Source organism: Myiozetetes cayanensis, unplaced genomic scaffold (assembly GCF_022539395.1).
Source record: "Myiozetetes cayanensis isolate MyiCay16 unplaced genomic scaffold, myiCay2020 scf4, whole genome shotgun sequence".
Taxonomy (NCBI): Eukaryota; Metazoa; Chordata; class Aves; order Passeriformes; family Tyrannidae; genus Myiozetetes; species Myiozetetes cayanensis.
Genome location: NW_026087631.1, coordinates 34,982,501 through 34,996,106, shown reverse-complemented (window position 1 = coordinate 34,996,106; position 13,606 = coordinate 34,982,501). Strand labels below are relative to the sequence as shown.

Genomic DNA, 13,606 nt, shown 5'->3' with positions numbered 1-13,606 from the left:
AGTTTGTTGCATGGGTGTCGGATGCTAAGCAATATATTGATACTTAGCTTTAAATACACATGATAGGGGTTATCTATTCAAAACAGAAAGCAAACTGAGTTTAACAATTATTTCAGAATTTTGTCTATAATGATAGTATGTCTTGAAGTGTGTTACCTGGAAGAATTGCACAATACTTTTGGGATTATGAGAGAAATGGGTAGGGGGAGGTAAAAGGAGCTGAAAAACATGTTGTGCTGATGGGAACGGTACAATCATTGAGCTAGCAGTAAAAGGTTTCCCAATATATGTGTAATATCTTTACAGTCTGTTTCCTGGCAACAAATACGACCCCTAACAAACAGAAATTGAAAAATGTATGTAATTCTGGAACAATTATAGATCAATAAAAGAATATATTTTTATTTTTAAGCAATGGCATTTAATTTTCAGGATTATTTCTGCAGTGAAGGTCTTGTGATAAGTTGTGTAACTTTTTTTTTCTCTCATTTTCTTGTTCTGCTTGATCCTTTTTTAGGTTCAGAGCTTTATGCGGGGCTGGTTATGTAGAAGAAAATGGAAAACTATTGTCCAAGATTACATTTGTTCTCCTCATGCAGAAAGCATGAGGAAAAGGAATCAGATCGTTTTCAACATGGTGGAGGCTGAATCTGAGTATGTGCATCAGCTTTATGTGCTTGTGAACTGTTTCCTGAGGCCTCTCAGGATGGCTGCGAGCTCGAAGAAGCCACCCATCAGCCATGATGATGTCAGCAGCATTTTCCTCAACAGGTACAGGGGCTTTCCTTCGGTGGTGGTGTTGTTTTGTTTTGTGTTTGGGTTTTTTATTTATTTAATTTTAATATTTTTTATTTTATTATTATTATTATTATTTGGATTTTTTTTTGGTTTCTCTGACTGCTTCTTCCTATTCTGGTTCAGTTCACACTAGTGAGGTCTGGCCCTTGTTTTCTGGCTCTCAAAGGCAAAGATGCTGTTGGTGATGCTGTTTCAAACCAGCAAAATCTCTTTACCTTCTTACATTCTATGTCTTCTTCTACTAGAGGAAAAAAAGGACAAATTGTGCCTCTTGGGGAGCTTCTCATAATTTTCTGTCACCCTCCTGTTTCTTTTCCTCTTAAGAGTGCAAAATTTGACTTAGTGACCTCATAGGATCCTGATAAAACTCTGAAGATTAATATGGTCAATCTTCTGTTTTCTGTTGTTCTGCCTAAGGAGTCTCCTTTGCTCTCACTTGTCTTTTCATATCTATAAAAAAAGAATGGTTCTTTCATTAAGCATCCAAGTACTATTGTAATGACCATGTACAAATAAGCCAGCAGGCATCTCACACTGGATATGGGATAGGGATTGCAACCAAGTCTACCCCGAACTTCTAAGAAGTAGAACATGTTCCTTTAGTTATGAGACAGGTTTCCTTTTCACTGTTAAAATATGCTTTCTACAGCAAATACTAAGTGTTTTTAGAAGTAGTAAACTAAAATTTTTAAACAATGCAATAAAAGGAAGCACTTATTTCCATAACAATAGCTATCTTCTGTTTTTTTCCTAGCAAAGTGCAAAATGTACTATTAACCAGAAAGACATGTTTCTCTGTGAATTATTAATCAGAAAATAAAATCAAAATCGTCTTTTTGTTTGTTTAAATACCTGTTTTTCAGTGAAACAATCATGTTTCTTCATGAGATATTTCACCAAGGCTTAAAAGCAAGAATAGCTAACTGGCCTACCTTAATTCTAGGTAAGTTACTTTATTTTCTCTTGGGGTATAAATTGCATACTATTTTTTTTTAATTCAGTAAGGACTTAAAAAAAGAAAAAAAAAAAAAGAAGACATGACTTTTTAAAAGGGAATGCATTTGCAGAATTAAAACCACAAGATCTGGTGTAGTGGGAGTCCCCCACTGTATATGAGAATTACTCTGCCCTGCCCTAAGCATTGAGTAGACTTGGGCCCCTTATTTTTTGGTGATGTATCTGACTATTAGCTAATCAGAACAACCATGGTTTGGCAGGTGAAAGAGCCACATTTAATGCTTCTAAAATGTCAGTATATTGGAAACATAACTGATTATAGTAATTTACTTCCATAGAAAGTAGTACTTTCTTTAAAAATGTATTTCCAGAGATGGTTAGTTGGGAAAAAAGCACATTTCTCTGCTTTTTCTAGCTGACTTATTTGACATTCTGCTGCCAATGCTGAACATATATCAAGAATTTGTTCGGAATCATCAATATAGCCTACAAGTACTGGCAAACTGTAAGCAAAACAGAGATTTTGACAAACTCTTGAAGCAATATGAAGCCAACCCAGCATGTGAGGGGCGAATGCTGGAAACTTTCCTTACTTACCCCATGTTTCAGGTAGTCTCTGTGTATTTATTGTGTATACTGTTTTTGGTTTTACTGTTTAGTTGTATCATTTTGTGTTGCTGACATTATAATAGATTGAAGGTTCCTCTTGCTTAACTACAAATACTCTCCCACAAATTAGTTTAGTTATAATTTATTTTGTTATCATACCAAAAGGTCTTTTCTCCAAATATAGTGGTTCATCTTTATTCAGAATCTTATATAAGTTGGAGGGGAGTGTGAGACAAGGACTAGCACCAAAAGAAAATTGCTGAGAAACGATTGCTTGACTTTCCCTTCTGATTAAGTCCAGAGAAGGATGATACACTTCAAATAGCAAGTTAGAGCAACCACAAACATTTTACCAGGAATACATTTGCAACTTTTCCCTCACTTTGTTCTCCAGTGACTTGGTCTTTGGAAAATGAAAAATAATATTGAAAAAGTTGTGAAAACTTCTCTTTCCTTTTTTTTTTTTTTTTTTTTTTGTAGTCTGCCCGGATTAATACGTGCAGCTGTTTTAGGATTTATGTGAAACAGTGGCCTGATAATTTCATGTCTGTTTTATTTAACCTAGTGTTTTACTCATCAGGAGAATAGTGAACACCCTCAGTTTGTTCAGTTTTTGGCAAAAAGGGTAAAAATTTTTAAAAAGGGACATCGGTGACACTTCGGTTAGTGCCAGTTATTCATGTTAGCCTAAGGAGTCATTAGCCCCTGCAACAATGCTTTTTTAATCTTTGAATTGGTATCTTTTAAAGTTTTTGGTTGAGCTGAAACAAGGTCACGGGAGGGAGAGAGGGGGTCCTGTTCATAAGTGTTGGGTGATGTTATTGCTAATGACTTTTCACTTGGGCACCATGTTGTGTCTCCTTCTCTTAAATAACTTATATCAGACAAGTTCTGCTTAAAAGCTCTGAAGGGTCCCTGTCCTACTCTGTAACCTTTAATAGTCAAATACTGCATATTTTTCAGTGAAGAATTTTGTTCAGTGTGAATTTTACCTAAATACAGACAGGTCAGCTGGCACTTTCAATGTCACAACAAAATTAGATGCACATATCTTATTAAAATTGAGGGAAGGTATGTATTAATTTACTGATTTTCTACCTTACTTGTTTCAAGATTCCCAGATATATTATAACACTTCATGAACTTCTGGCTCACACACCACACGAACACGTTGAGCGAAAAAGCCTTGAATTTGCTAAATCTAAACTAGAAGAACTTTCAAGGTAAGATTTTTCTACATTATGTCTGATAATTTTGAATCAAAGGTTTTGAAGTGAAAAACCTATTTGCTTTGTTTTGATTTGGTTTTGTTACTTAAAAAAAAAAAGTATTTTAAAGAAAATTACCAAAATCAAAACATTAGATAATGAAAAATAACAAAAATATCCTAATTTAATATTTTATCTGGGTTTTGTTTTGTTTTGTTTTGTTTTGTTGGTTTTTTTCTTTTTTTCTTTTTTTTTTTGGCTAACATAAATATATAAGTTTTGGTTGGGGGAGAACAGAATCACTATAGAAATCACCTACTCCTGGGTTATGAACAAAGCAGTTTTCCTTACACAGAGAAATATTTTTTAATATAGTTTAAAGAAAAAGGACATTTTCAAAACTTGAAAAGTCCCAAGTTCTCAACCTGTGCTATAGTTTTTGTGCATTAATGTAATAACTGATTTTCACATATGCTTCAAATAATGCCAGATAATCAGGAATTACAGATATATTTTGAGATCTGATGCTCCCTGCAAAATTAAGCTCTTCCCTGAACCCTGCAGACTCTTCCCAGATGTTCTTCTCATCAGCCTCTCATCAGGGAAATGTGCTTCTCATCCCTGAGAAACAACGTTTTCTGCTGTGAACAAAGAAACCCTGAGTGAATTCTGGGATATAAATCTTGTTTGTCTGGATTATTCACCAAAGATATTCTTGGAGAATATTTGGTTATAAAAGATCTGCACAAGTCAGCTTTGGGTTGGCTTTATCTCATAAGTCAGAGTTCATTGCTGATCCGACTAATTCATCACTGAACATTTAGAATTGTAGGCTGATTGATCCTTCTCAGCTCATAAACTGTATAGACGGTAAATACGAAATTTTGTGACTCATTTCTATTCCATCAATGTAGTTCTGAGGGAGGAGGAGCTTCCAGGCAGTGCAGTCCAGCCCAGTTCAGGAAAAAATTATGTATCATGCCTTTTTGTATTGTGTCCAACAGGGTGATGCACGATGAGGTGAGTGACACGGAGAATATCCGAAAGAATCTGGCCATAGAGAGAACCATAGTAGAAGGCTGTGACATATTACTGGACACCAGCCAAACTTTTATACGCCAAGGTAAGGCATTCTTCTTTAACTCTCTATTATCATGGAAAAAACTGCATTAAAACCAGCAGGGTTCACATTGCCATCATCAGCCACATCGCCACACTGGGCACAGCCAGCATACTAAACCTGCTCGTGGTCCATGGAGGGTAAGCCACAAAATGACCTGAAGCCAGGTAATTTTGGGCTGTATTTGGACATCACTTCTGTGCTGTTGTCTTTAGAAACCTTGGAAAACAGCAGCACATGAATAGTAAAGCCCCCACGGGACACTAACATACATTCTGCCTGGACTGTGGTCTTCAAAGGGATGGAGGAAAACACTGTTTTCCTTTCTGTCTATTGATGGCAGTTTTGAAAACCCTTTCTACCAAAACTAGTTATTGCAGAGGTGGGATTTGTTGTAAAGTTCCACAAAACTGTGATAGAATAACTTTTCCATTTAAAATAAGAGTCACTTTTTACCAGGAACTGCAAACTGGTTACAGTTCATATTTGGTGGGGTTTATTTTAACTGTTTCTTTTTTTTCCATTTATACAGTAATTTACTTCTGGATCTCTTAAAACAGTTTGGTGGATTTGTACACAGTAACGACATACAATTTCAACTGGGTTTTGCTCCTTTGTACTGAAAAACATTAAGTATGGTCAGGAAAGATTAGGAATATAATTTAGGTGCATCCCTTCATTAAACCTTTTCCAAATAACCTCAGCAGAACATTTGGTATTTAATGGTATCACAGTTGGTGATTAATAGGCTTTGTATATATATTCTGAAAAGTATCTATGTTTCTGTCGTTATGTGGTCAAATTACGAAACTTTCTATAACAACTCCCAATATCGTTCTCACAACAATCACTATTAATTTACCTGTTTCTTCATTAAATATGTTCATTCGTTATCTCTGAGATATTTTAAGAGTTATGAATATGGCATTGAGGAAAATATCAAGTTATTGTATCCACAGCCAAAAAATTATAGGACTGTGATTAGCCTAGATTGACTTGTACCATGCAATTTAATTAAATTTTAAATTTTTTTCCAGTATTATTACAATATTTTATATTTATATATTTATTGGGTTTTCCTCCTTAAGACTGACTGGTAATGTTTTGTCTGTGTCTGTGTACCCGCTGTTTCACCAAAAAAACTGGCAGTTTTTTCTGTGAGAGTAAGTCTGAACAAGGTTACTGTTGGAGTGTTAGACCCAGCTTAAACCCATAGTTTCAGTAAAGTAAATTCAGATTTATTTCTAGGCATACAGTCAAAAGACAGTGGACAAAAGTGTATGTTACAGAAGGCTGTGTCAGTTTATCTTGTGGAACACCCACTGCCTGTGATTTCTGTGCAGAAATCTGAATGGAGCCCATGACAGTAGGATCACGATTTTCCCTGTCTCATACATAGATGCAGTTTTTACTGTCAGGAACACGGAAAATTAAGGAAAATTTTCTTTAAGATCCCTTCTAGTCTCAGTTGCTCAAAGCAGGGTGAGCTGGAGCAGGTTGCTCTGTGCCATGTCCAATCAGGATTTGATTGTTTCCATGGTTGCAGACTCCCCAGCCTCTCTGAATAAACCACCTCTCCCAGTGTTTGACCACCTGAACAGTAAAAAAAACAAACAAAAAAGGAACAAATCCCCCAAACTCCAAAATGGAGAAAGCCAAACTGAGCTGCTAAATTAGGCAGTTACATGTAGCCTCAATGTAGCTAAAATCTTATATTCCTGGTATTGGACAAAGGCTGACAGTGGGATTATTCTGGCAGCACAAAAGTACTGAAAGTGCTTAGGCCTGTAGCTGAATAAAAGATTACACTATTGTCCAAACTATACCGTTAATGAATGTCCTAAAATTAGCTTCACTTGCTTATTGCAACTGTACATTGGCCAATTGTGACCATTTTTTTCCTTAAGAGGAAATCTGTAGTGGAGTGCACAGTGAGCCAGTGCCCAGTTTTGCTAATCACAAAAGCCTGATGGGAATGCACAAGATCCTTCCTTGATGTCAGCCCTGCTGTATGTATAGGAGATGTGTTTCTCTCTGTAAATATGAAATAGAGAAAATGTAGTCTCTCTTTCCTGCTTTTAAAAAGTTTATTTTGTTTTACCTTCTTAAAAAGTAATATTTCACCTCTGTCTAAGAACATCATTTAACCTTCAGCCTATTATAGCAGAACAAAATATGTTAGTCTTGGAAGCATTCTAATGAAATAAACATAAATAAATAAAATGAAAGTTACCTGTGAAGTTACGTGTGTAAGCATATCATATTTATAGATACTGCTATTCTAATAAGCAAAGCAGAAATGAAATGTACAGGTTGAATATTTCTACCCTAAAGGTGTAGATAGAGTTTTAGGAGAAAAATTAAACAGACTGCTTTGTGCTGGGAATTGTTTGAGCAATGTTGAAGTTTTAAACACATTTATTAGCCTTGCAATGTCCCTTTGGATGTAAGGGACCAAATCAGAATCACAGAATCAACCAGGTTGGAAAAGACCTCCAAAATCATCAAGTCCAACCCATGACTTAATACCATCCTGCCAACTAGATCATGGCACTGAGTACCACATCCAGTCTCATCTTAAAAACCTCCAGGGACAGTGACTCTACCATCTCCCTGGACAGCCCATTCCAATGGCCAATCTCTGTCTCTGTAAAGAATTTCTTTCTAATGTCCAACCTAAACCTTCCCTGGCACAGCTTAAGGCCGTGCCCTCTTGTCCTAGTGCTGGTTGCCTGGGAGAAGAGACCGACCCCCACCTGGCTACAACCTCCTCTCAGGTGGTTGTAGAGAGCAATGAGGTCTCCCCTGAGCCTCCTCTTCTCCAGACTAAACAACCCCAGCTCCCTCAACCTCTCCTCATAGAGCCTGTGCCCCAGAGCTTTCAGCAGCCTTGTTGCCCTTCTTTAGACACTCTCCTTGTTGCTTGTCTATGGACCTGCTCCAGCACCTCAATATCCTTCCTGGACTGAGGGGCCCAGAACTGGACACAGCACTCCAGCTGTGGCCTCACCAACGCAGAGTACAGGGGAAGGATCACTTCCCTGCTCCTGCTGGCCACACTGTTCCTGATCCAGGCCAGGATGCCATTGGCCTTCTTGGCCACCTGGGCACACTGCTGGCTCATGTTCAGCCTCCTGTCAATCCAAACTCCCAGGTCCCTTTCCACCTGGCTGCTCTCCAGCCACTCTGTCCCCAGCCTGTAGCGCTGCAGGGGGTTGTTGTGGCCAAAGTGCAGGACCCAGCACTTGGCCTTGTTGAACCTCATCCCACTGGAATCAGCCCAACTCTCCTGTGTGTCCAGGTCCCTCTGCAGAGCCCTCCTGCCTTCCAGCTGATCCATTCTCCCTCCCAACTTGGTGTCACCTACAAATTTGCGAATGATGGACTCAATCCCCTCATCCAAGTCATTGATAAAGATGTTTAACAGGACTGGGCCCAGCACTGATCCCTGGGGACACCACTGGTGACCGGCCCCCAGCTGGATGCAGCCCCGTTCACCAGCACTCTCTGGTCCCGGCCCTCCAGCCAATTCTTAACCCAGCACAGAGTGCCCCTGTCCAAGCCCTGGGCTGCAGCTTTTCCAGGAGTATATTATGGGAGACAGTGTCAAAGGCTTTGCTGAAGTCCCGACAGACACATCCACAGCCTTCCCCTCACCCACCAGGTGGGTCACCTGATCATAAAGGGAGATCAGGTTGGTCAAACAGGACCTGCCCTTCCTAAACCCGTCCTGGTTGGGTCTGATCCTTTGTCCATCCATGTGATTGCACTTAGGATGATCTGCTCCATAACCTTGACAGGCACTGAGGTCAGGCTGATAGGCCTGTTGTTTTTGACTTCTTCTTTCCATCCCTTCTTGTGGATGGGCATCACATTTACCAGCTTCCAATCATCTGGGACCTCGCCAGAGAGCCAGGACTGGTGATAAATGATGGAGAGCAGCTTGGCAAGCTCTTCCGCCAGCTCCCTCATCACTCTAGGATGGATCCCATCTGGTCCCGTAGACTTGAGAGGATCCAAGTGGCTCAGCAGGTCACTAACTTCTTCCTCCTGGATAACAGGGGGTCTGATTGGCTCCCTGTCTCTGTCTACCAGTCCAGGAAGCCAGTTGTCCTGAGGACAACCCGTATTACTGTTGAAAACTGAGGCAAAGAAGGTGTTAAGTGCCTTAGCCTCATCCTTGTCTTTGGTAACTGTGTTCCCCAGTCCAATAAAGAATGGAGGTTTTCCTTGACCCTCCTTTAGCTACTGATGTATTCGTAGAAACACTTTTTGTTCTCCCTAACAGAAGTGGCCAGATTAAGTTCAAATTGTGCTTTTGCCTCTCTAATTTTCTTTCTACATGACCTAACTACATTCCTAAATGCTCTATGAGTTGCCTGCCCTTTTTTCCAAAGGCAGTAGACTCTCTTTTTTCACAAATTTCCTACAGCCAGGCTGGTCATCCTGCCCACTGGCTCACCTTTCGGCACACTGGGACAGCCTGCTGCTGTGCCATCAGGATTTCTTTCTTGAAGTATGTCCATCCTTCCTGGACCCCTTTGTTTTTAAGGGCTGTTTCCCAAAGTACTCTCTGAACCAGCCTCCAGAATAGGCCAAAGTCTGCCCTCCAAAAGTCCAGGGTAGAGGTTTTGTTGACGCCTATCCTTAACTTCACTGAGTATTGAAAACTCTATCATTTTGTGGTCACTGTACCCCAGATGGCCTCCACCCACCCTCAGCCCCTCTCTGTTTGTGAACAGCAGGTCTAGCAGGGCCCCACCCCTGGTAGGCTCATTTACCAGCTGTAACAGGAAATTATCCTCTATACATTCTAGGAATCTCCTAGACTGCCTCTTCTCTGCTGTGTTGAGTTACCAGCAGGCATCCGGCAGGTTAAAGTCACCCACAAGAACAAGGGCTGGTGATTTTGAGACATCTGCCAGCTGCTTGTGGAATAATTCTTAGTCCTGGTTGTGGTCTATAACAGACTCCCACCAGGATGTCAGCCTTGTTGGCCTTCCACTGATTCTGATCCACAGGCACTCAACCTTATCATTATTGACTTCAAGTTCTACAGAGTCAAGAGACTCTCTAACATACAGAGCCACTCCTCCACCTCTCCTACCTTGCTTGTCGCTTCTAAAGAGCTTGTAGCCATCCATGGCAGCACTCCAGTCATGCCTCTCATCCCACCACGTTCCATGATGGTGACTACGTCACAGCTTTCCTGCTGCACGATGGCTTCCAGCTCCTCCTGTTTGTTACCCACCCTGCATGCATTGGTGTATGTGCACTTCAGCTGGGCTGCTGGTTTCACTACTAACTCTGGCTTTCCACCCTCAGGCTCATGTCTGAGAGCCTGGTTTCAACCCCTTCGCCTTTCAAACCTAACCTAAAGCCCTCTTGATTTGCCCTGCCAACTTATATGCTGGGCTCTTTTGTCCTTGCTAGACAGATGAAGGCCACCCGGCTCTAGCATGCTTGGTACCATAAATTTTGCCCCATGATCAAAAAAACCAAAATTCTGCTGATGGCACCAATCCTTTAGCCACCTGTTGATAAGATGGGTTTTCCTCTTCCTTTCCTCTTTCATCCCTGCTATCGCAGGAATTGAGGTGAACACCACGTGTGCTCCTGTCTCAGCATCTAATTGACTCAAAGCGTTAAAGTCCTTTTTAATTGTCCTGGTACCTCTTTTATTGATCTCATTCATCACTGCCAACCTGTACTACCAACAGTGGATAATAATCAGAGGGCTGAATTAGCTCGGAAAGTCTCCTGCTAATATCCCTCACCCCAGCCCCAGGAAGGCAGCAGACTTCCCTGTAGGATGGGTCTAGTCGGCGTACAGGCCCCTCAGTTCCCCTCAGAAGCGAACCACCAAATACAACTACTCTTCTTTTTTTCTTAATAGCTGTGGTTAATCCATCTAGAGAAGGGTGCAACCAGGGCGACCCTCCAGATAGATCTTTTTCTTGAATGACTCTCTGGGTCCAGTGCCTCATACCTGTTGTTTAAGGCCACCTGGGGACGTGAAGGGGGTAAAGAGGGGATTCTTTTACCTCTCTGACCAGGGACCTCTTTGCATTCCTTCCCATCTACTTGATCTGTTCTATCTGCCTGATGGCAAGGGGGGCAGAGCTTCTCTGAGGTCAGTGTACGGTGGTAAATTCCAACATATTAATTCCAACACGTGGAAATTATCTCTTTCCTTGCTCTCATAGTTGAGGCAGGTAGAGTGTATTTTTTCCAGGGGAAATGCACAACAACCAATAAGTATTTATGGTGTTTGGTCAGAATTTAAGTGAACCTAAAATATTCCAAATTCCTTTGCACAGTCCTAGAGCACAATTTTACTCCACTGTTTTGTTATGGTGACACAATTCATGTTATACATATTCAGTTTAAGTGTGAAATGGCTTTCAGAGAACACTATTCCATGGCAGATCTACTGCTGTGTGTTTTCCCATGTCAGTAGAAGTTTATATATCAGTAACTTAAAGCTAATTAAACATAAAGAGGGAGAGAAGTGTAGAAAAATGTAGATAACTATCAGCTTTATCAGTTACCTCAATTTCTCCATTTGCTAGTTTAAGAACTTTGAGCAGGATAATTCTTTTGACAGTGTAGAGTAAGAATTACTAATCTAATATTTCATGGATGATTCTTTCAGGCTAGCATTGTGTTAAGTTTGAGCTTTGGTGCAGCTCTGCTGGTCCATGTCTTCTTGCCTCCAGAAAAGGCAGGTCAAAGCCTTGCTGCCTTTGTACCACCAGTTGTCTTGTGCCCTTTTGACCTTGCTCCTACAAAGGAGCTAAGTCAGCTACCTCTTTGTACATTAGTTTCCTGCTGGTTTAGCTCTGTTAGCTGGCTAAAATTGGAATAAGATGCAGTGTAAGGGTGATAGTGAGGATAGATGTGTGGGAATGAGATTAGGAGGTCCCTTGGCTGCCCTGTCTGCTCACAGCAAGTTGTATGATATAGAAATCTCTCCCTTTGATATGTAGAGGAGTTGCACTGCACCACCAAATTTAACTCCAGTTCCAAATTTGGAGGTGATACACATGGTGGTATCAATCCAGAAAAGCGGGTCAGAGACTGAGGTATGAAACAGCAGAGGAGCAGAGCTGTCCCAAGCCTGGAGCTCTGCAAGCACAAATTGAGACTTACATAAGAAGGTTCAATTTAGTCCAGAAGTGTTTCACTGGTAACACATTTTAGATGAGCTGTGGAGCACTGAAAATTATGCAGCACAAGATAATCGGAAGAAATCTGCTTCCTTTCCATCTCTCTTGCACACAGGCTCACACACATACAACAAACTCTTTTCCTTCAAAACATGTTCTTTCCATTCTCTGTCTCTTTGACTTGTGACTTGTCTTTTGCAGATCTAGTAGCTGTGAAAAGTGCTGTTTGCTGCTCAGCTACATTTTCTGATCAGTGAGCTATTAGTGTGTTTAATTGCATAATTAGACCAAGATCTAATCCTGCCATGCACCTAAGTATTAGTTGTACTTGTTTGAATCTATTTATGATAAAAAACAAAGGGAACTTTTGCAAAAAAAAAGATGATTGACTTGTCCTTCAGAGAGACACTGATATACATTGATACTAGAATGAAGAGTTGCATTTATTAACATAATAATATTGAATGCATTAACTTAAACACTACCTACCAAATATTACTTTAATACAGTAAATTTTGCATCTTTATTATCAGGTTCCCTTATCCAAGTCCCTTCAGTTGAGAGGGGAAAGCTTAGTAAAGTTCGCCTGGGCTCACTGTCTTTGAAGAAAGAAGGAGAAAGGCAGTGCTTCTTGTTTACAAAACATTTTTTAATTTGTACTAGAAGTTCAGGAGGAAAACTGCATCTTCTCAAGGTATGGACTTTACAATATGATTTAAGATACACAATAAAAATGCATCTTTGGTGAAATGTCAATATTTTGTTATTTTATGGCTTTACACTGCAGTTTGCGTATGGGGTTATAAACAGAAGTGGGGTGATACACAGTTATGAACTGCTTTGTCCTTTGATTTCAAATAATAGAATTCAGCCAATGTTATTACTAACTGTGGGGTTTTTTTCTAGAAGCAGTTGATTCTAACAAGCTGCGGGTTAGGAGTAAGGCATTGATGTATCATATGAAGCAGTGAATAAATTCAGTGTATGTAGCACTGAATATAAGTCAGTTTTCAGTGCATAAATCAGCCAGTACAACCCTGCAGAATTGCCAAAGAACATTTTCCAGAACTCTAATAAAATTAATTTTGAAAGTCAGTTCTGTTTTCCTGGACAACACATTCTCTTACACTGAAATGTCATCTGAGAACAATCTAGTTAGGCTTGCTGAGAAACAGGCTTTCATAGGGCTGGCTTGTGGATAAAGAGATGCTGGTAGTTTACAGAATGGATTATGTTGAATAGAATTTTAATTACACATTCTGGGAGGTTATGAAGACTGTTTGTGTGCTTTCTCTCTTTGCACATCCTTAATAGTTCAAGCACTTTGCAAAATAATTAGACCATAGTAGAACCTTTAAAAAAATCGTGTATCTATTTCATTTAAATGCAGGAGAAGATGAAATTCTATTTAACTTTTTTGGAACTTCTGTACAAGTCTGTATGTGACATGAATTACAGTGTGGTAAAAGTGAAAGAAATGTGTGTTGTACTACTGGATTAAGAAAAACATTATATTTAATCTGTCTGGGTTTAGGTCTTGAAGAAAAAATGTGCATGATTGTAGTGGGTTGACCCTAGCTAGATACCAGCTGCTCTATCACTCTCCCTCTGCAACTGGACAGAGGAGAGAGAAAAGATAAAAAACCAGCTAAGGATTCATAAGCTGAGATAACAGCTGGGAGAGGTCATTTACTGATTACCTTTACAGGCAAAACAGACTCAAAGTGGGGATAATACTTAAATTT

The 13,606-nt window shown here is 39.9% G+C and overlaps 1 protein-coding gene across 2 annotated transcripts in view; it reads left to right on the top strand.

Moving 5' to 3' along the window:
* Positions 1–13,606, top strand: part of RASGRF2 (Ras protein specific guanine nucleotide releasing factor 2) — a 116,012-nt gene that overhangs the window by 45,004 nt on the left and 57,402 nt on the right. For both annotated transcript variants that reach the window (XM_050329700.1, XM_050329699.1), the window contains exons 5-10: positions 518–771; positions 1,662–1,741; positions 2,171–2,364; positions 3,478–3,587; positions 4,577–4,695; positions 12,395–12,555. In XM_050329700.1, coding sequence (XP_050185657.1) covers positions 518–771; positions 1,662–1,741; positions 2,171–2,364; positions 3,478–3,587; positions 4,577–4,695; positions 12,395–12,555 — 918 coding nt within the window. The remainder of the gene's footprint in view (positions 1–517; positions 772–1,661; positions 1,742–2,170; positions 2,365–3,477; positions 3,588–4,576; positions 4,696–12,394; positions 12,556–13,606) is intronic.